The sequence below is a fragment of the Haliotis asinina genome, chromosome 12 (assembly GCF_037392515.1).
Source record: "Haliotis asinina isolate JCU_RB_2024 chromosome 12, JCU_Hal_asi_v2, whole genome shotgun sequence".
Classification (NCBI taxonomy): domain Eukaryota; kingdom Metazoa; phylum Mollusca; class Gastropoda; order Lepetellida; family Haliotidae; genus Haliotis; species Haliotis asinina.
In genome coordinates this window covers 54,717,168-54,740,161 of record NC_090291.1, presented here as the reverse complement: position 1 = coordinate 54,740,161, position 22,994 = coordinate 54,717,168, and the positions used below count along the sequence as shown (strand labels likewise).

Here is a 22,994-nt window from a genome sequence, read left to right as displayed (position 1 = left end):
TCAGTCTTTAACTCCCCTGTTATCTCGCCAGACGAACTTTGTCCTATCTATTTCCAGTTTAGAAATCTCTAAATAACCACAAATTAGTCCCATTACTCACTTGGCAAAAGTTAGATAGTCTGGGATTGAACTGAATAGATACCAACACTACGTAGGCCGAAGGCCCAGCGAAGCACGTAAAATTAACGAAACCCTTAAACTACCTGCTCATTTGATCTTCACTGGAAGTATCAGTAAAATACCTATTCATCAGACCTCCTCTGGACGTAACAATAAACTACCTACTCAGTTGACCTTCAATGGACGTAACGATAAGCTACCTACTCACTTGACCTTCAATGGACGTGACGATAAACTACCTACTCACTTGACCTTCAATGGACGTAACGATAAACTACCTGCTCACTTGACCTTCAATGGACGTGACGATAAACTACCTACTCACTTGACCTTCAATGGACGTGACGATAAACTACCTACTCACTTGACCTTCAATGGACGTAACGATAAACTACCTACTCATTTGACCTTCAATGGACGTAACAATAAACTACCTACTCACTTGACCTTCAATGGACGTAACGATAAACTACCTACTCACTTGACCTTCAATGGTCGTAACAATAAACTACCTACTCACTTGACCTTCAATGGACGTAACAATAAACTACCTACTCACTTGACCTTCACTGGTCGTAACAATAAACTACCTACTTACTCGACCTTCACTGGGTGTAACAATAAATTATCCATTCGCTGAACCTTCAATGGACGTAATAATACGCCGTCTTTTCTCTCGACCTGTACAAGGCTTAACCTCAGAGAAAAAGCCTATTATACCGAATAATTGCCTTAACTTTGATCGGAAAAGGTTCGTAACTTGTAGAGAATCAATCAGACATACTGATGAAGTTGAAAATCAGGCGAAGCTTTGTTCCGAAAATCAAGTTTCATGCATTATCTCCTCGTGAATAAATGTTCAGAATTGGTTTGTGCCGAATTAACAGATCTAAACACGACATGCGAGGGTCATTGTGAGCTGACCAGTGTCTGGAAATACGGTGTTAATGTAGTTTGTAGTTTACAACACCATAAATCCACAGCAACGGAAAGATCCAATCGGCTGGAAAGTACTTTGTGCTTTGAAAGTGGAATGTTTGTTTGAAGGTAATCCTAGGGATAGTCAGTGTCTGGGGTAAAATGGATAGTATCAGTCTGCTGTATATTGACTTAGTCCCGATGCCGACCATTGTCAACCTGCACACACGGAGCCTGGCGTCAAGGTGTTAGTTCCACAGATTCGGTAGTCATTCCAGTCAGGCTGGGAACATCGTGGTGGGCGATGTCGGCAATGTAATAATGCTGAAACCTTCATTTCTGCAGGTAATTAATGTCCTAAGTCAGGCTCAGTTAGCACCTGGCCAGCCACATGTGAAGGAACAAGAGTAATAAGATTATCAGGAATGCGTTCTCCGCACAGTCGACCACTGTTGTATAAGAATCTGCTTGATGACTGCTGTGATACAACTCTTAGTGTAAATCGATAATATTAGGTACAGGTGGTGTATATCTCTGATAATACAAGTACAAGGTGGTGTATATCAGTAATACAAGTGTAGTATGGCCAGAAATTACAGAGCATTAAAGATTGTATTTTTTATATTTTTTCAACTCATTAATCACTTGTTAATGTGATATTATCTGAACATTACCTCAGATTCAAAGACAGGTGGACTGTTAGTATTTTGTCAAGTCACCATGGGCAGCAAAGCAGGCTTCACTGCGGCAGGGCATACTACTGATCAAAGACGTTAGAAAGTCGTGGTCCGTGCTGTCCCAGTATCAGGCCCCCTCTTCTGTCATTTCAGCAATATTTGTCAGATTTTTCCTACTCACACTTTCCTTCATAAGTCCCCAGACATTTTCTGTTGGATTTAGGTCAGGGCTATTTCTTGGTCAATCTAATAGTGTCATATTTCGGGTCCGAAACCAGGCCTGTGAATGCTTTGATCGATGTTTTGGGTCGTTGTCCTGCTGGAAAATCAAAAAGAAATTCCAAAGAATACGTGAGCAGATGAAAGTAAATTTCCCTCAAGAAATGACAGTGTAATTGACACTGAAGGATTAATGACAGTTCTTGGTCATGTGTCCCATATCCCGTCCTGTGTCCTAGAACCCCTTTGAATATGTACAGTATAAGTCGTTGGTCAATCTAATAAAGTCTTATTTTGGGGCCGAAACCAGGCCTGTGAATGCTTTGAGCGATGTTTTAGGTCGCTGTCCTTTTGGAAACTCGAAAAAATTCCATAGAATACGCGAGGAAATGGAAATATCTGTATAGCACTCACTGTTGATATTCCCTCCAAATACACAGAGGGGCGTTGTCACTAACATAGGTGTGCCACTCCACACGTTAAATTTCGGACTATTCTGTGGGCACTGATGCAAAGGATTTTGAGTTTATTTGGTCCAGAATTTCAGTGTACTAGGAAAGAGCTACACAGGACTTTCATCTGAGAAAATCACATTGTCCCAGTTCAACCTTCGCTCTTTTTCTTCAGGTTTCATGATCGCTGATGGAATTCCTCGACTTTTCTGCCAACCCATTGCATGCAGCTCAGTTATAATTGTCTCCATACAGATGGCCACAATTCCTCCATCAATCATATCCAGCTTTAAGTTTTCTTAACGCCTTCGTTTGTTTTTTAGAAACAAGACAGCCAAGCCGCCTCCTGTTACTAACAGTCAATTTTCTGGGCCTACATGCGCCTCCCTGGTGCTTAGTGCCATATCCATTTACAATATTTTTCAAAACACGATAAACAGTGGACAAAGGGATGCCCGTTCTGCTTCAAATCACTTTGGATGATCTGATGTCGTTGATATAATACTCCGAAATCAACCTCCTCTTCTCTAACTCACCCATACAAGATCACTGAATATGTCGTCTGCTAGCATGTAAACAAAAGGGAAGAACTCTCCATACACTAATGATAAAGGATTAACGGAGTTGCATCTCTTGATTGAAACCAAGCACATGTTAGCTGGTCAAGGCTTAAACATATTCCTAAAAATCTCAATAATTTCTGATAATACTGTATATCTGTAATACAAGTAAACGTTGGTGTATATCTATAAAGCACGTGAACGTTGGTTAATACCTATGATGCAAATTGCATGTAATTGACAATGAAGGATTGATGACAGTTCTTGGTCCAGTGTCTCATACCCGTCCTGTGTCCTTGAACCCCTTTGAATGTGTACAGTATTAGCTATTCACTGGTCACGAGGTGGACACGGGCTGATGTACCGTCGATGTTTGTTTATGTTTCCTGAGTCCGAAGAGTGCACGATGCAAATTTATTAGGATAAGTGTGGATACAAGTGATATGCTTTATATATTAGAGAAAAACGTTTCTCGCGTGGATTTTGGTAACGTCTGGATGTCTCACACTGTTTATGAAGCTTTATTTGTAAACAGATTCGGAGCACCTCTAGAATTCAGCACCACAATTACGGACGTTCCCATCCGTAGATCACATGTCAGTGAGACAGGCAACCAGTTTGTGAAAACCCGTCGGGCGCGAACCCGCGACCTTCTGATTGTTAGCCCGACAGCTAACCGACTGAGCTACGTCCACATTGTTGCACAATGTGCAAATTTAGCTGGTCATTCCTGTGTCGTCACGGAAATGAACGGAAAGAGTCGAATTGGTTGCTTACAATTACGATAGGGTTACGGGTAGACTCGGTGCCTCGTGCTTTCAATCTACTGACGGTTGCCGAATGGTCCCGATATCATTTTGCACGATCGTCCTATTCTGTAATCTACAAGATACCATGTTGTGTTGAATGAGCCGATATGGTTCGAACTGAAAACGGTTGTTGACGTCAGGCGTCAGACGTTGATTTCACGGTGCATGCATGAATGACGTGCTTGTATAGAAGGTTGTAGGGAACCCAGTAAGGATAATGTGGATCGCGCTAAGGAATGAGTGAGACATGGGCACGTTTGGTGACGGGACGAGGCTGAGTTAGACTTCGAATCCGTATTGAAAATATGTAGATCTAGAAGTGAAAGTTGCTGGAGGTCGATTTCCATCGGCCCAAAATTTCGACATTAAACCATTTCATCGCTTATTTAACTTTTGAAGTTTTTGGACTCCCGTGTTTCTTTGTGAACAAAGTATTAAAAATGGAAAAGGAAAACACATTGGTACTCATGCATTTACCTACTATATTGAATTAGGTCCCTTAGCCTAACCCTAAACCCTAACCCTAACCCTAACCCTTGGAATAATTCTATAATATGCTCACCGAACCGGCACGAAAATGGCTGATGTATCCAGTGTAATGAATTCTTACCGCTTCGAAAAATGAATATTTCCTTGTAATTGTGCAAATTACTGAATGACAAAGATATATGTGTATATTAGTTTACAGTTATAATTCATTTGATCCAAATAGTTACGTTTGAAACCGAAATATAGAATATATTTAGATCATTTTAATTGACCAAAACTACGAATAATAAAACATGTCACGATGTGGCCAATGTAAGTCATTCTTGCTAAATTTAAAAATACAAAATATATAAATACACACAATATAACACCTCAGCACCTCTTAATACAAAGAAATATGAGCATATTGGTCAAAAAAGAAAAAAATATTTAAAACTAGTGCTTGCGAAAAATTGCGCATCCGCCGGGAACTACTACTGGAAACTCGCAACATCGTTGGGTTTCTGTAATGACATGGCTGGTAGAGATGAAACATCAGTGAGCGGAGCTTATACGCACACGCTGAGCGTGACGACCTTCTTGCTAAGCCAGCGTCATAGGGCATTGTTTCAAGAACGTGCTTTTGAACAAAATCACCTGCAATTACGTAAAATAGTATTATGACGTGTCTATAAAGTTTGTGGTGCTGTATTCTAAAGGCAGGCCACAGATTCAAGAGTGCTGCGGTTATTATGTTTTCAATCATGGACTAGCACACGGAACCACAGTTCACGACACCTAGTCTAACCGTATTTACCGGAAGCTTAAAAGTCCGCTAGCTTCAGAAAAATACTTATCATGCATCTCTTGGACAAAATGTTTCATAAATGTTGATCATGTCTCGAAGTGGATTATTAAGGTTAAATTCTAAGGAGGTTTGATGTTTAAATGTTGAGGATGCTGAACGTAATTGTCCATTGTGTAATCTAGGTGTAGAAGACGAGTATCATTTATTTTATATATGCTGAATATAACTCACATAGATTAAACGACTTGCCGTGTGTATATCGGAAACATCCAAACTACTATACATTTATGTCCCCGTTATCAACAAACACTTTTAAGAAATTTATGTGTGTGTATATATGTATATATATATATATATGTGTGTGTGTGTGTGTGTGTGTGTGTGTGTGTGTGTGTGTGTGTGTGTGTGTGTGTGTGTGTGTGTGTGTGTTTCATGCTTATAAAATGAGCGCAATCAAACTCAAGTAATTTTTCTTCAAACCACATACAAATGTATTTCTCCATTTAAACATATACAAAAGTAAGTATATATGTTTATATTACAATATTATAATAATTATTTATGCGGGCAAACGTTTGTAACAAATAACACATGTGTTATTAACATGCATGCCTTATAAACCGTACCTGTATTTGTAAACAAATGCATTTGTGTTGTATATGGGCCTGTGGCCCACAAACAGAAAAAATACTTGACTTGACTCCCCAGTTGCAATACCTTGTCAGGAGATGTTCAACGTTCGTACAAACAGTGTATCAACAATATGATGGTGTGGCGGGAACCTTTTGTGATCCAGTATACGCGGGTGGTAATATAAGGATCGAGCCTTCTGTTGCACTTTTTAGGCCAGCTGTCTTCATGCAGGGATGTTGTTTACCATAACACGTTAAATTAGGTCGATGAATTAGCTGGTCATTGGAACAGTTAGTTGAAAAAATATTGTCATAATAGATAATGCAACAACAATTAATCAAGAAGCATCCGTGTTATTGTTTTCCATTTTGGGGTATGTTTTAGCAATATGTCTATATATACGATATTGCAAGTCCAGGTTGTACAGGTGTGGGGCAGGCCACAGCTAGATACTGACTGTGTTGTGTGCTGTATTCTGGCGACTTCTTGGCGTTACAATATCACCGTTAGTGGCGCTGATGTGTAAACAGCCTATTCAATACGCCTTTAAGCTATGTAATTACGTCTTTCGTTTGTTCATCTGTAAAAGTGGCTTCTTCATAAATTCCAAAACCAATCTCTTGTGGATATTACGGGCGTGCCAGCAATCATGACACTCTTTTGGGGATCACATAAAAATTTCACAGTCAGACAAAACAGAAATTCATTCTTCCTGAATTTAAAGCCACACTGCAGCAAAAGCAACTCATTTGCATAATGCACGCGTTCCATGACAGAAGAACCGGGTATAGACCTAATATACGAACCACACGTTATGTCTCAGTGATTTTGGTGTTATGTTGTTACCTAACGCAGATTATCGTTTTTAACCATATCTCAGCAAATGTTCCATAGTCGTTCATTTTGCCCCGTACATCTGGAAAAGCTCAAACATTTCAGTCCACGATGATGGTATAGCAGAGACTGGGCCACTGTGTTGAAGAGGTACGTTGATTGCTTCTGTGCTGGTATTTTAACATAATCTTCTCCATGTGTTATACGTTCTGCTGAGTGATATGAACAATAAAACTGTATAACATGGACAAACAAAATGCTCTTCAACGAGTATTGTATTTTTTTCATTTTGTCATGTTTGTTTCACAGTTTCATTTCGTTGATCTGTAACCCCTTACCCTTTTGTACAAGAAGTGAAACTGTCGCTGCGGGAAACAAAATCATTATTGTCCAAGATGCATCGAGCCATCCTGTTCATATGTGAACCGGTAAACTAATACATCAATTCTTTTTTTAAACAAAACATGATTAAGTAGATTGAATCCTTGGAGCAAAAAATATTAAAAAAATAACAAGATGAAAACTGGACACGTTAGTCCCACACCAATGCTGTTGGGAAGGACACAGTCAAGCTCTTAAGGTCAAAACTATACATTATCTTGAATTAACTCGACGTAGGCGACAATATCAGTCATGTGGGATGCTAGTAATTTCTGTCTAACATAAATGTGAAGCATAGGAAAGGCCATCAACTGATCTCCTTAACACAACTAGGTTAATGCTCTGACATTTAGGGCTGGGGAATTTGTCACCAAATATTCTTTTTATTTTGTATTTTTTCTATATAAGCATATTAATCATAATTAATAGCTGGCTTGGATACACAAAGTCACAATGGGCTAATGGTGGGGTCAGCAATGTATAGATGCAGACCAATTCGAAGGGACAAAAGACCCATTGCCTCACCCATAACTCAACTGTAAACGTATTTTGAGAGTAATAATTTTGCGTCATTTATGCCTTATGTCAATACAGGTGTAATGCCAAGCACCTTTGTTGATGCTGCAACACCTGTAAATGAATACCAATATTCCATAACACATTAATGAAACCCTACTCTATTTCCAGTTTCACTTCCGGTGCGCCAGCAGTGACCCTGGCATTGTGTTGATGAACACATCCTTCGTGCGGCTGGTCCTCAAACACAATAACAGAACAAAATTCCATTTCAAGATTACATTCACAGCTCGGAAACCTGGTAGGTATTGACGTCACCTGTTATCACTTCATCACCTCCCAAACAAACATATAAACGCGGATCCCGAGGACGAATCGATATAATATTTGTAAATGAAATCCGCCGAGGCATGATTACCTTGCCGGGGGATTACTTCCTGTCTCAGCAAATTACAACAATTATCTAAATGCTGCCTACAGTCTTGGAAAGGATCATGTTTTTGATTCCACTGGCATATTTTCGAGTGAATAGCTATATTCTTGTGAAGGGCTGTAATTGTTTCAAATCGTGTCTGGGATCAATCATTTCCAGGGCATTAATAAACCTGATAACGTCTTGCTTCACTGTACAGTTTCGTATCCCCAACGACTACTAAAGGACCACCTTCCATCAACAAGGTGCAGGCTATGCACTCGAGTAATTGCAGTAATCGTATAGCTGTATGGGGTGTTACCAAAATTATTGTTTCCTGTCCACCTAACGGGTCGAAGATTTATTGGTCAGTGAATTCAAACGGGTATTCTTTTTTTTCAGCTCACAAATGTGACGATTTTTTGTGTCACAACAAGTACTGCATATCGAAGGATTTACTGTGTGATGGGACAAACAACTGTTTTGATCGCTCAGATGAGTCAGAGAATTCAACTGCCTATTGTATAAGTAAGTCTACTGAGGGAATTTGTGCCAAAATGGATTCAGATCTCTGTTCATCTCTTTAATCATGCATTTATCCCTGTCTAAGTTGTCCACAGTGTGTCAAGATGCAAGGGTGTAGAATGTGAATAGGAGTCATAGAACAAAACGACAATTAATCATCTTTATCGAAAAATACAACTAGTCATTAATCTTTCCTTTCTGATCAAGGTTGATCTCGGAACGAGTATAAACACGTCAAAAAAAGGAATTCTAAACTATGTTCAGATGTAAACACTTCCAGTGTGTGCCGTTAATGTGCAGGTTTTAATTCCTTCAATATTGATTTGCTTTCAGCATACGACCCCTTTCCGGGTGAAAACTTTGCTGTACTCATCTCAGTTGTTGGAGGAAGTATTGTCGTGGGTATTATCGCCTTCTGTTGCCGCATGCTTAGGCGGCGGAGGCAGCAGCACTATCTGGAGGAAGACATGGATGATTTTGCTAATGGACCTTACGTTAAAAAATATGGTGAGAACCCGCTCTTCATTTATAAATATAACATGAAGTTAATCTTATATCTTTGATGACAAACTTCAAGCGATCTCTCAAAGTTAGTTATTTCTGACATCATCGATCAATGATCAGAAATGAGTATTCTGAGGCGAATCTAGAAACATGAGATTGTTATGATATTTATTCGGTAACGTTGAATCAAATACATGATCAGTTATTGGATTTATAGGATTAATGAGGAGTAGGTCATATTGTTTGTGTTCATTGTTATGTAGTTTCATGTTAAATACCTTAGCGTATACGTCCATCGTTATAAGACACACTGTGTTACCTTTCTAGAACTCTTATTTCCTGTAAATATGTTTTGTTACATTTTTGCAGAAAACACCCTTTTCTTGACTATGTGTTTTTGCAAGTAGTCCTTTTTATTCTCCCAAAACACTTTGTTGATCATGTTCCTTGACAATGCACACTGTTCTCACTTCCTAACACCCTCCAGCTACGTCGTCTTGCATACAGCCTCACTACTGTCATGTCACCCCATGTAGTTTCTGTACAAGTTTGTTGACAAAAATCATTGAGAAAACAACTCCAAAACGACACCTACCCCAGACCATTTTATTAGCACACTTAAGAAGGCCCCTTTATGCTCTTACCACTCTTTACTCTAATCACAACTTTGACCATCGTTACCTCTGGAACTATTGCGAAACATACTTTTGAATGGCCTCTCACGAAGAACAAATTGCCACTTCCCAATGTAATGCCATGTCGTCTCGTCCGAGGGATGAGTAAAATGATCTGAGCCTAACGCACACACTTAAGTATACTGCGCCCCATACTCAGTTCTCTTTGAAAGTGGACACGGTTGTCTGAGCACTATTATTTATCGCCAGCTGAAAGGAAATGTTTAACACCCATCCATGCGGACATGCTTTCAGTAGATGATCTTCCTCTGAGGTGGAAGTGCAGTTCAAGAGGGGGCGAAACATGATCTAAGACCTGGCGATTTTAATCACATAATCACAATATAGGCTTCTCGATTTGCAGCCCGGATTTAAAAAATGGTCTTTGTGGACTACAACCTACACTGACCATTATTATGCAGATATGTTCAAGGAACGTGTGAGATGATCACAACTTAAGGAAAACTCTGTTTGGCATAATTAGGCTCAGAACATTTCAGCCATTCTTCCTTGCTCAGTCGACCCTTGGCACCGAGCGCTACATGACCTTCTAACATTGTTTCACAATGGTAATGCTGCTTCTCCCACATGCCAGCGCCCTTTTCACTGCGCCTGAGCAATTCCCAACACAGATGAAAGGTTTAACGTCATCGCTTTCTGCTTATCAGTCGTCGATTCAGTAATGCAAAACATACATAAGAGATCTGCTTTCTGTCAAAGTACCGCCATTGCACCCACCTTTGCTTCAGCAATGTCACAAGGACAAAACCATTTTCCCTTTCACAAATTACCACGTTCTGCCTCGCTTCAGCAATGTCCAGTGAATAAAGTTACCTGGTTTCCAAATACATTGCACGTATGCCTTCGCTTAAGCAATATCCAAGGCAATCCAAATATCTTTTCTCAAAACACCACCATCTGCCTAAATGCCTTTGCTTCATCAATGTCTACGTTCTGCCTGCTCCTTACGCTTCAGCAGTTCCTCCAGATCGACCTCCTCCCGGCTGTGTAGTCAGGTGTATCCCAACTTAGCCCTCCAGCAAAGTCCTTTGGATACCTGCCTTCTCCAAGAATAATGTCAGCTATCAATTTCACAATCACTCTTATCGCTTACATTTCTATTTTACTCACCAATATACCACGCTCATACCCTAAACGTACAAGCGTGATCCTTCCCCCAGACAGTTGTATTGACAATCCTGACCTCTTGTCTGGTCATACACCTCTCTCTCCCCTCCGCCTCCCCCATCCCACTACCACCCCCACCCCCACCCCCCAATCCTCCCCCTCTCTCTCTCCCTCCCTCTCTCTCTCTCACTGTCTCTCTGTCTCTCTCTCTGACTTGTAATCGCCACTATTACCCCTTATGACAATAGTTGCTGCAACTACAACCTGACCGTATATTTCAGCGTATATGTATGCTGTTATACGACCTCAGCAGCGTACACGGAGGCATCAGCATCGATCTCGGTCCAAACTGAGACACGTTGACCATTCTGGTGAGAGCAGACCATTGATAATGCTGATTTGTATAACATCAGACTGACGTTCCGTCGTAAATATCAAATGATGACTATGGTGTAACTACAATTGGGTGTAAGATACATACCATTTACCGTAGACGTACAGGGATAGGAGGAAAGGAAAACACACAAGAATACAGTCCGAGTTATGTGATATTTCTGTCTATATATACGCATATGTGCATTCACAAATAGGAGCTATTACATTCACAACAAATATACAATATATATTACATTCAAAATATACATCGTTATACATGATAGTGTTTTTGTTACTTTTGGTTTTCATTTTATACCTATCTCATAAACTTTAACAACGAAAAGATTGTATTCGTATCTCGTGTACCTTAACATGCATTGCCTATTAATCAGTCTATGCTAATCCTGTCGTCTGTTATGGTTTCAAGACAATCACTATTTATATCAGCAGATGCCTGCATGCTAGTATATGCTAACTGCATGTTTGCGCAGCGTCTCATAAACAATACCTTTCCTTGCAGTGGACGAGCCCGAGTTTTGACGCCAGTGCATATCCACCTCTGCCAAATGGCCTGGCGTTTCTAGGAGAACTTATATAGTCGTCTTGCCTTATTTGTGATCTACCTCGAATTCCAAGGAAGAAGCATTAAGCTTTCCTACTCACGTTTCCACTCTTTCCATGACGGACAGAAATGGTCCATTCATCTATATACAACCGTGGTTCATATGATTTGCTTCCTGATGCTTGGCTTCGATTTATAGAATGCGATGAAGAAACTAAAGTGAGACAAACGTTTGTTTACAAACCTTATGGACACCATCTGCAGATTCTTCATTTTAAGGTCACTAGATAAGAACTGAAACGTTTCAACGGAAACTCGACATAAAACACCATTATCAAAAGGCAATAATGTATAGCATTGGTATTTCAATATATAGTTTGCACAGGTATATGTCACTTTGTTACTTTGTATAGCTGTTATTGAACAAAAAATTTAGAAAACTTACATAGTATTGCATAAAGATATATGATTCACTGATGAACATATAAGCGGAATTCATCTTCGGAGTAGAAGCCACAAAACACTGAAGCCACGTTTTTGAGATATTGCAGTGACACCTGTCGGATCAAGCTTTACGAGGACCAAAGGATCATGTATTTCCTGTGGAATGAAGAGAGTTGAGGACTGTGTGTGCGCTGTTTGAATACAGGGTAACAATGATGAGGAGATCTCACCAGGAAAAGGCTTGTGATGAGAGCGCACCTGGAAGCTTGTGATACTTTCCTTGAGACCATGGTCGAGGCATGTCGACCTTGACACTGAGGCTAATTTACTGATCATAAATGGTTTCTGTATGGTATAGGGATTGTCTGCTATAAAAGAAGTAAACGTTGGTTATTGTTTCATTAATGTTTGGAAGAACTGAAATGTTTGATGTTTTAAATAATGCATGCGTTTTATCCCTGAAACAGTGCATCCTTGATAGTCTATACATTCCACGCTTACAGTCTCAAACATTTAACTTGTGTAATGTTACAAACATTTAGTGTGTTTGGTCTTTCAAACTCGTGTTTGATGTTTGATGTTTCAAACATTTCATGCTTAGTGTTTCAGACATACGTAGAGCAATTTCCTTAGCAGGTTCTATATGAACAGTGTATGTATTTAGGGTAACTGTGAAATGAGGTCAAGTTGTGTTACGTATTATTATCTCCAGGTTTTATAGTTCATTATTTGATCTCAATAATCATATAGGAACCATATTCATATACACAAAGTAATAAACAGTCAGGAGACATTTGGCAGGAAGCAATAGTTGACAGGTCAACGACACAAACATCAGGCATAAATAACACAAACCACAACAAATACTGCACTTTGACAATATCGCGTGGTTACGACTTCATTTACTTGATTTGTAATCTTTGAAAACAAATTGATCGCTGATTCATATTTTGAGACACACTAGTAAGTCTTCGACCAACAGTTCCTTTCAAGGGACCTTTTTTCACATCGTGGAAAAGTATTGTATTACTTTGACAAACAGGAGAAATCTTGTTTTGTGTAAATACTGTCAAATAAGTATAGTTTTTATATAGGTATATTCTTCATGTGTCGTTCATTATCAAGCCCATAGTTAATATGTGGTGCAGTCCCAAACGTCTTCGTTGGTATACAAGTGATGTATACAGTATATTGTCCATGCGCACTGTAATCAATAGGCACCTAATACTATTCACATCCATGAATAATGGCAAGATATGTGTACAACAGCTTTTATAGGCAATATTTCTCTATTTTTATATAAATATATGCTAGTATGAATGTGCTGAAAGAATGACCTGAATTCGTGAACTGTAGATGTGAAGTATCGGGCGTTGAGGATATGTGATGTGATATACTAATTAACGCCTAGAGTCGTGAAACAGTGCTATATCACGTTGAACCTGATCCTTTCTATAATGTCACATTGTATAAATGTGGATCTCTTGATATAATGTTATATCATATCACTATAAATGGTTGATCTACCGTTATATGATATAAATGTTAAACATGTTATGTTGATACATATATACTTGTATCATACGACCGTTAAACAGTGTTATATCATACTTTACTTGATATTGGTCTAGGTTTATAACTTTGACACGGTGTTATGTGATATAAACATTTGTCCTTGGTCATTCACACCGTGACTCAAATGTCATGACATATATTGATTATTTGTTGGAATGTTGTATCTTCCATTAGCTAAACCGTACATCATTCAACATTTGAACCTTGATACAGTGTTTTGTCACATTGAAATGATAGATCCGCTAATCCTTGTGTCATGTTATGCCATGTATACATTGAGCATTACTATATTGATTATTCAACAGGATGGATGTACATATACGAGAAAACATCATATGCTTTAGGATGACATATATTTTAAACATCGCCAATTCATATGATCCATGTGTGAGAGATTGATACCAACTTCCAATGCCCAGTCTTGCATTAGGTAATTCGTGTGTGTAGTCTCGACGATTCCATATAGCCGAGGAATAACAGATGTAGCAGAAGTATTAGTGGAATTCCGGGAGATTTGTCTGTCGCCCAGTACCCACTGTGTGTGTAATACAGTAAATACGGTAAGTACATATTTAGTGATGGTCACGTGAGCGTGTGGTTTTGTGGTGTATGTGAACCGTGTACAAGATACGTTAGTTTGGGAATGTTGTATTCCTCATGTTATCGCAAATAAATGACGATGAGTATAGCTACGGTGCTGTTTTAATCATTTTACTTTTGTGAAGACAACCAGACATAATATGGATTTTACTACGCAGTTGTTTCATGTTTTTCGGCGTCGAACATGACTGGCGCTGGTTTGGTCTGAAGACATAACCGTCATATTACAGTGTTATGGTATCATGAACATGGCTGATCCCCGGGCTTCCTGTCCCCGACAGATTTCAACGCTATCACTTTTCGATCACATTAGCCATACCAGAAAGTACATCCTGACGATCATGAACTTTCTTCCTGGAATTAGTCAAGGAATTCATATCTTAGACTGTTCAGATGTAACCTTGGACAAAAACGATATCGGGTTATTTACTCACTGGCGTCTTCCACTGACTTAATCTCCTTTAATATTTAACATGCTGGGAAAATTGAGATGTTCTGTTTGTGAAAAACAACATCATTTGAATTGTCAGCATTGCCGATAAGCTCATTACATTCTGCTTAAGCGTAGAATTCTCAGATGTTCCAGGAATCCATTAGGCGATAAGACAGCAGAGTATTATTAACTACGTGGTGGGGTTAGACATTGCTTTGACAAAATACTTTGTTCAACGTGGCATGGAAGAAAATGTGGTGAAGAGATGAAACAGATCTATTTGACAAATACATAAATTTATTATACATGTATATCCTGCATCCTGATTGAGTGAGTGAGTTTAGTTTTACGCCGCATTCAACATTGTTCCAGCTTTATGGCCTATACGACCCCGGGTAGACAGACCTTCAAGGGTCTCCTGCATCCTGATGCTGTAAAAGTTAAAACTCCATAAAATCGGGAATTCATAAATCAGGAAAAAATATGTTCCTCGCTGACTTATTAATCAATATTAAATTACTTTCCATTCCCTAAATAGCTCAGCACTGTCAGAACTATTACACAATTCAATTACGCCATAATGTCATAGTGAATAAATATTGACTCGCCTGCGAAAATAGATCTCAGTCGGTAATGACACTTAAATATCTGGATTTTAGAATGAGGTGCATTTCATTTCATTGTAATGTTATACAATATGTAATAAAAAAATACTGAATAGAATATTCCAACTGTGGGGCTAGATGTATCTACAATAACAACCCTCCACAAAGCATACAACCTTGCAGCAGACCCATGTGTGCAGACCAAATCTGGCGTACATGTACGTCTTGCCTTGGCCGAAGGTTATCAAGTCGGTTCTATTCAAATTTTATTGATAACAGTGTAAGCTTGCAATCTCCGGCTTTTATCCAAATAAATTCAGCTCTACTTTGCTAGAGGGTGGAAGAACTGTGTAAACATTCTCAATGTTATCGACATTCTTGACAACATCTACGACGCCATGTGTAATATGAGTTAATATGATTGATTTTGATCATATTGCAAAAATAGTTCGCTCAATGCTGTATGATTACAAGCCGTGATATACAACAAAGAGGCAGATGTAATCACTGTCCGGCTCACTGAGGGATTTGGCAATTAGGTTGAAGTGCTTCTTTTCCTAGATACGTAACAAAGAAAGTTCGTTAGAACTGGCAGTGCCAATCATAACATCCGTGTTTCTGGAAAACCTGAAGGACAAAAATCTATGAACACTGACTGCTTTTTCGAAGAGGTATTAACAGTTGCCAAACGTACGCTTTCAACACCCAACAGCGAAATGAAAGGAATGTGTTCATAGGCAGAAACATAGTAAACTGTAGAATGTAATTGGTTTCTCGTCTTCAAAAGGATCTATTTGTTAGGCTCAGTGCACATCAAGCTTACCCTAGAGATTACGCTATTGAGAACTGAGTGAGAGAGTCACTGAGTTTAGTTTTACGCCGCGTGAGCAATATTCCAGCAATATCGCCGCGGGGACACCAGGAATGGACTTCACACATTTTTCTGATGTGGGGAACTGACCCTGGGTCTTTGCTGTGACGCTTATTACCACTCGACTGTCTCGCCGCCCTGCGGCGAACTGAAGGAACGTCAAATATGTATATTTTTTAAAGGTTTTGTTATAATGTGAATGATGTAGCAATAAATATTGTGCAAGCGACAATAGAGATGTCATAGTGAAGTGATGTGTGCCTTTATGTACACTATGAATATTGAATGTTTCATTTCATTTCATTAAATCAACCTGGATAATAAAGTTGGGCAAATCTAGCGAGTAGTTGCTGCAGAAAACAAGCATAGGAAATCAACGCAAAAGAGACGTGTGGTGTAATAAAAACGTTCTCGATTCCAGTGTAGTATCATTACTTGATACATAATTAATACCGTATGAGTCTGGTACATAATGAATGTGCCTATGTAGTAAGGAGTCAGTTGGCGATCTTCATGATGGATATGCGCAGGTCTGAACGCTGACTGGTTCATAATTTGTAAAGGGCCCGTTCGAGTACGTTATCAATCATGTGATAGCTCATTCATCAGTATGGCGCATCCGACTCCCATCCAAGATGGCTTTTAGTAGAAACATCTTTTGCTCACTGGACGCAAAGGAAGGTACATGTCACGTGGTGCGCATGATATCAAACACTTACTAAATTATTCTACAGGTACATGTGTTCCATCTGTCAGCTAAATAATTCGTTAGATTCTTCTTAGTAAAAACATTCGTTCCATATTTCTTAACCCGAGGAAACTACCTTGGAAAAACTTCTGATAGGTAAAAGTATTGATTCGGGATGTCAGATAAAACATCGAGTTCCAGGTAAATGGATTACGGCACTAAAGTGCTTCTTCTTAGTTCTTGCTCGAGGTAAAGATTTAATAGAATTTGCAGGGGCCATGTAATGCTGATTTCATGACGAAGTTTATTGATTTTTTTTATCAGTCAGCGTTCGTGTATATTTTATGGCTTCGTGTTTTTTATAATACACATAGTATTTTGTTTCGGTTAGTAATTTGCCGTGACAAAAGGTATAAGAAATGCCCTCAGAACATGCAAAATATAACACTAAAAGGTCTAAAATATTGAATAGCATGTATTGAGCAGACAAGAGCAAGATACAAAGATTCGCTATAGATGTTTCTGGTGCAATGCAACTGGGTCAGATCTAAATTAATGACTCCCAGATGTCAAATCATCTCACCAAAGTCTTGGTTTGAGAGTGAAAAACTCTTACACCGAATGTTACACGGCGAGCGATCAGTCTTGGATGTAGTTCGATGTTGATAATCAGACAAAGAGGCAGACAGATGTAGACAGGCCGAATGTTGAACAGAGTGTACGAGCACTGTACCACCACATGGCCATTAACTTTGAACGTTCTAGTTCGGCCTCGTGTTCTGCAACAGTCAAAAACACACTCATATGCAGAAGAGTGCCTAAAGGGAGGCAACTCTAAACTGCTACCTTAAAAGGTGTGCCGCTGAAATAATATAATGATACGAAATGTGACCCATACTAACTATAACTTAAAACTCTAAACATTGTGACCCCAAAATAACTATCACTTTATCAATAATAATACAAATTACAGAAAATACACTCTCGTAACACGCTCCCTCTCGAGGAAAAGAAAGTTTCACAGAATAACTAACATAATAACATGACATGTAGTAACATGAATAACATGGGAAACATCTTGCAAAATTACTATGAAATAATGAGCATTGCATATATACATACACACACACACACACACACGCACGCACGCACGCACGCACGCACACACATACATACACACATACATACATACATGACTGAACCCTTGCAAGATTAAATTAAGTTTTTGATTCTTGTTCTTCATTTTATGAAGACAAGTCAAGGGACTATGATCAGTAAACAGTTCAATTGGCAATGTACTAGTACACTTCAAGATGCTGTATAGCTAGCAGAACATCTAATGTCTCTTTCTCAATGGTTGAATAATTACTGTGATGATAAGGTGTCTCAGATGCGAATGCATATTGGACACACAGTTGCAGGTTTAATCAGTCCTGGTCGTCCGAGATGTTCCAATACACGGGACACTTTAAGATATTTTACGACTGATTCGCATGCTCGACATTCGGAGCATGGTCAGTGTAGACCTGTTTTCTTCATTGTTAGATGGAGTTCCATGTCATTTCGTCATTTTCGTGCAAGTAAAAAGTTATGTGATGGGATTTGCTGCTGTTATTAACCGCGGATTGAACAAACTGGCAGCCCTGTTGTACGAATTTGAAATTTGAATTTGTATAAAAGCTTTCATTGTTTACACTCCTAACTTCAGACAAAATGTCCGTCCCAAGTGCAAAATTTATATAGAGATATACACAATACAAATGTTGTGATAATTTATATATCGATATTGTGACATGTGTGATCAACTACCTCAGCAAGTTGTACACAATACACTTAGCTAGGCAATAACGTTGATAAGCAACAGCTGTCAGTTACAGTCCCGCCTATGACAATCCCAAGAGGACAGTCTTGGCATGGCTGATGGAGACATTCCATAAAACTGAAGGTATTTTCTTCATTTTCTTGCCTGGTGACAACATTACACGGAAGTGATGCTTTCCTTCTTCCGGTTTGAAGGTAGTGTTTTGTTGTATTGCCCAGTATCTTCGTATTGGACAGCATTGTCTGACATTACTCCTGCTTCTGCAGGTCTGCAACTAAACCCTCAGAGACAATATTTAGGTCATGACTCTTTCTCATAACCTACATTAGTCGATACTTCGGTTACATACATCGGGTTGCCATGGGCGTGTCCATTACTAAACCTTGTCATTGATTAATGTGATGTTATTGTATCAATCAATAATTATCAGTCATCAGCTCCACATTTGATTGTCCATGTCAGACGTCCACGGAGAGAGAGATCGGTGGTTTAGTCCCCGACCATGTTAAACCCTGTCTCGTCATCAATATGAGTTAAACCGAGTGTCTGTTGGCTCTGAGTCAGGACACTGTGTGTTTTGTTTGCAATCCCAAATAGAGCACAATATCTAAGGGGCTTTAAAGACTGGCATGAATAGGTTCAGTCACAGAGAGACACACACACTCAGTCACACACATCATTCAAGCATGCAGGCACAGGTGCGCACAAACGAGCATACACACCCCTGCACCTAAAACCGTGGAATTCACACCAAAACCTCTTCCATAACTCGATTTTGGTTTGGTATGATGAAGCAATTATTTGGCAACACCATGTTCTTAATCATTCTCATAACTCGAGGTAGATTAGGCCTTTAGCAACCCATGCTTGCCATAAAAGGCGATTATGCTTGTCGTAAGAGGCGACTAATAGATCGGGTGATCAGGATCGCTGCCTTGGTTGAGACGTCATCGGTTCCCAGTTGCGCAGATCAATGTCCATGCTGTTGATCACTGGATTGTGTGATCCAGAGTCGACTATTTAGAAACCGCCACCATATATAGCTGAACATATTACGTCTCTTGTCTTCCTGCTCTTTTCAATATAGGGCACAGTAGAACCACGGTAATTCTACATCTACTGTTCCCAACAATTTCCCAACATTTGATGTTTTGCCTGACCACCTACAAATAAACACATATGCTGTGTTTTTATTATTGTCACAAACAGGCATGTATCTATAAGGCATGTATCTATAACCCTGAACATATTGTCCGAATTTCAGTCAACAGCTGATAATGAATAGAGTGGAAACATATATATCAAGTTATCAATATATTTGTATTTGATCACTTTAGATGGCGACACAGCAGCAACTGAAAGACAATTTTCTGACCTGCAGCATCTGCATGGACGTCTTCGACGACCCATGTACACTTGTATGTTATCACACATTTTGTCGGAAGTGTGTCGTCAGCTACATTCACACTAGACCAGAAGCCGTCAGTGCCAAGTCTCTCATCTGCCCATTCTGCAGTAAGATGACAAAAGTAACCTCCCCACATAAACCACTTGAAGACTGGGCACAGGAGGTGAAACCCAGCTTTTTAATACAGGGTCTAATGGATTCGTTCAACCCTAAGACGAAAGGTATTTACGATTTGGTTAAATATGGTGAAATGCACAACATCTAAGTTCTTTAATTTCTAACAATTCAGTGTATTTAGGTTGAAATGTTTCAACATTAACTTGTAACATTATGTGTGTTCTTGTAGATTCCCCGAAGTGCATCCTGTGCGGTGACGCACAAACGGCTCCACCAGCCACCGCTCGGTGTACTGACTGTGAGAGCAGTCTCTGTGGCGGCTGCGAAAAGGCCCACAGACGTATTCCCGCCACACGTCACCATGACGTAACTGACTTGTCCACAGAGTTCCACATCAAACAAAGACGCAAAGCTTTCTGTACTGAACATCCAGATCAAAGCCTGCAGTTTTACTGCAAGGACTGTAGGAAACTGCAGTGTCAATCATGTTGCATCTTGTATCACAGAAAGTGTGTGGCGGTTGTTCTCTATGAGTCTGTTCTGCCAGAAATGATCGCCACTGTTAAAGGAGTTAAGAAACGACTAGCATATGATCTAGAAGCAAAGGACAGATTACTTTCGGATCTAGAAACCAAGTGTAGTGAGATAATGGACCACAAACCTACCGTTCAAAGTCAGATCCAAACAACAATCCAGGCTGTGATAGAGACCGTAAAGAAGAAGGAAAGACAACTCCTGGCACGACTGGATGAGGCTACTGAGAAGCAGATGGAGAGACTGAAAGGTGAAATAAAGTCTGAAGAGATGGCCAAGCAGATGATATGTCATCACTCAGCGATGATAGACAGAGCTCTGGAGTCTGGAAATGAAATGGACACCCTTGACTTGTACCTGTGGTGCGAGTCAGAGGATCGTCACACTGAATATGACTCGCATTCAGATATAAACCAAGGACTGAGAGAGAAAGTATGCTTTATCCATGACTGTAAAGAGATCAGTCACAACATACACGAAGTAAGCCTGGGTGAAATTGACACCATATATGAAGATGTGTTTGATTCCGAAGCTACACCAGTGCTGCATCACACGGTGGACATACAAACAGACGATGAGACAAGTTTACCTCATGTATATGACGTGGTTGTTTTCAATGAAGGCGACGGAGACGTCATAGTCATCACTGATAACAACAGCAGGTGTATCAAGTCCTTCTACAGAAGCAAGTCCCAGTCGTGTCAGAGTAGGCTGTCTATTCAGAGCTCTCCTCGGCGGATTGCTAAACTTAACGCCCATCAAATAGCCGTGACCACTCCCGAGACGAGGGAAATAATAGTAGTGGAAGTGAAACCCGATCTGGTTCTCGAATCCTACATTTCTACAAAGAAGAAGTACTTTGGTCTTGCAGCTCTGACACCGACAGCCCTGGTAGCAGGGTCCGGGTCTCCTCCCTGTGTGGACATCCTGGACATGACAGGGAATGTGTTGAAGTCCCTAAACCCTGTAACAAGTGCCGGTGGACTTGTATCAGATCCTCTGTTTCTCTCTACCAGCAGTCTAGGTGACATCCTGGTGTCTTGTAGTCACGCCCACAGTGGTCATGTGTTATGTATGACACAGAATGGCGACGTCGTGTTCAACTACTCATCCACAGGACAGCCCAAGCCAATAAATCCATGTGGTATCACTGAAGCAAACACTAGCGACATTCTAGTTGCTGTCGACACATCAAACAAAGTGGTTCAGTTGACTAGTTCTGGAACCTGGGTAAGAGATGTACTGACATCAAGGGATGGAATCACCTTTCCTTATGGCCTGTACTTCGATAAACGGAGGCGTCTGTACGTCACCAACCGTCACTGTGTCAAAGTCTACAAATTCATAAAGCGCACAAAGCCAAGATGTAAATAGGGGTGACCTCAATGAATAAATAGGTGAGCATACAAAAGCGATATGAGCATGAGACTGAGCCTAGTTTTCACCTTCTTCTCTTGTCCCAAAGAACCGTGTTGGATCCTGGCGGAGAGGTGAAGCAATGTGCGCAAGTGTTTGGTCAGTTTGCAATATAGGAAAAACTCAACGTTTTGAAGACAACATATGATTTTCCCTTAACCGGTCTAGTTTTGTACAATAAAATTGAATTCAGTATTGTATTTTTGTGTTCTATGAATTGGTACCTCTCGGCGTCAGTGTAGCGTGTGACTATGATGAGCATGTACAGTGTGTCAGTACGGTGTATCTGTGTTAGGTCATGTTGAAAACGGAATATCACTGAGCCATAAAGCCGACCAGAACCAGAGGCACTCTGTTCTTCTCAGCACGCAGCATAGTCTCCTGTAGGTCAGGTACAACGTAAACGGTGTTACAGATCTTCACTTCCCTCTCCATGTCAGTCTTTACTTCAGACGCGTGTGAAGATAATAGTTTTATTCTGTGTCTATTGGAAGATTCGCCCCAAAGGCTGCTGTCTAAATCACTGTATGCACAGCAGTAATTTCATTCAATGGAAATAAGAATTTTTAACACAACCTATCCACATCATTAAGTGATATAACAAGTGTGAGAATGCATTTGATGCAAATCTGTGTATATAACATTAACATGTATAACGTATGACAGTTTAGATAATTGCTATCTGAAGTTATGTGCATGAATCTTTGCTGAAACGAAGCACAATGTGAACTCCGTGAACATAGAGACAAGGGAGGTGACTCTACATCAAGTACAAACCTGGTCGGAAATACTAGTAAATATCCCTCTCTCAACTCATTTTGATCCAGTATGTACGGGACTCAATTTACATGGACATGTTACCTAGTTCCGTGGGTGTTTTAAAGCCTACAACGTTGTAAGTGGACC

At 39.8% G+C, this 22,994-nt stretch overlaps 2 protein-coding genes across 2 annotated transcripts in view; both read left to right on the top strand.

The window, feature by feature from the left end:
- LOC137258866 (uncharacterized) overlaps window positions 1-14,282 on the top strand; it is a 30,587-nt gene extending 16,305 nt beyond the window's left edge. The window contains exons 3-7 of the mRNA XM_067796563.1: window positions 7,567-7,696; window positions 8,210-8,335; window positions 8,666-8,839; window positions 10,920-11,009; window positions 11,534-14,282. Of these exons, the coding sequence (XP_067652664.1) occupies window positions 7,567-7,696; window positions 8,210-8,335; window positions 8,666-8,839; window positions 10,920-11,009; window positions 11,534-11,553 (540 nt within the window). The 3' untranslated portion in view covers window positions 11,554-14,282. The remainder of the gene's footprint in view (window positions 1-7,566; window positions 7,697-8,209; window positions 8,336-8,665; window positions 8,840-10,919; window positions 11,010-11,533) is intronic.
- Window positions 14,283-19,950: 5,668 nt separating this feature from the next.
- LOC137257576 (tripartite motif-containing protein 2-like) lies at window positions 19,951-22,046 on the top strand. The gene is made up of 2 exons (XM_067794900.1): window positions 19,951-20,242; window positions 20,368-22,046. The coding sequence occupies exons 1-2, from the start codon at window positions 19,951-19,953 to the stop codon at window positions 22,044-22,046; spliced, it is 1,971 nt and encodes a 656-aa protein (XP_067651001.1).
- Window positions 22,047-22,994: the final 948 nt, after the last annotated feature.

Excerpts from the sequence above, each read along its gene's own strand:
- LOC137257576 (XM_067794900.1), top strand. The coding sequence starts at position 19,951 with ATGGCGACACAGCAGCAACTGAAAGACAATTTTCTGACCTGCAGCATC. Across the intron at positions 20,243-20,367 it reads GTTCAACCCTAAGACGAAAG|ATTCCCCGAAGTGCATCCTG; the intron begins GTATTTACGATT and ends GTGTTCTTGTAG.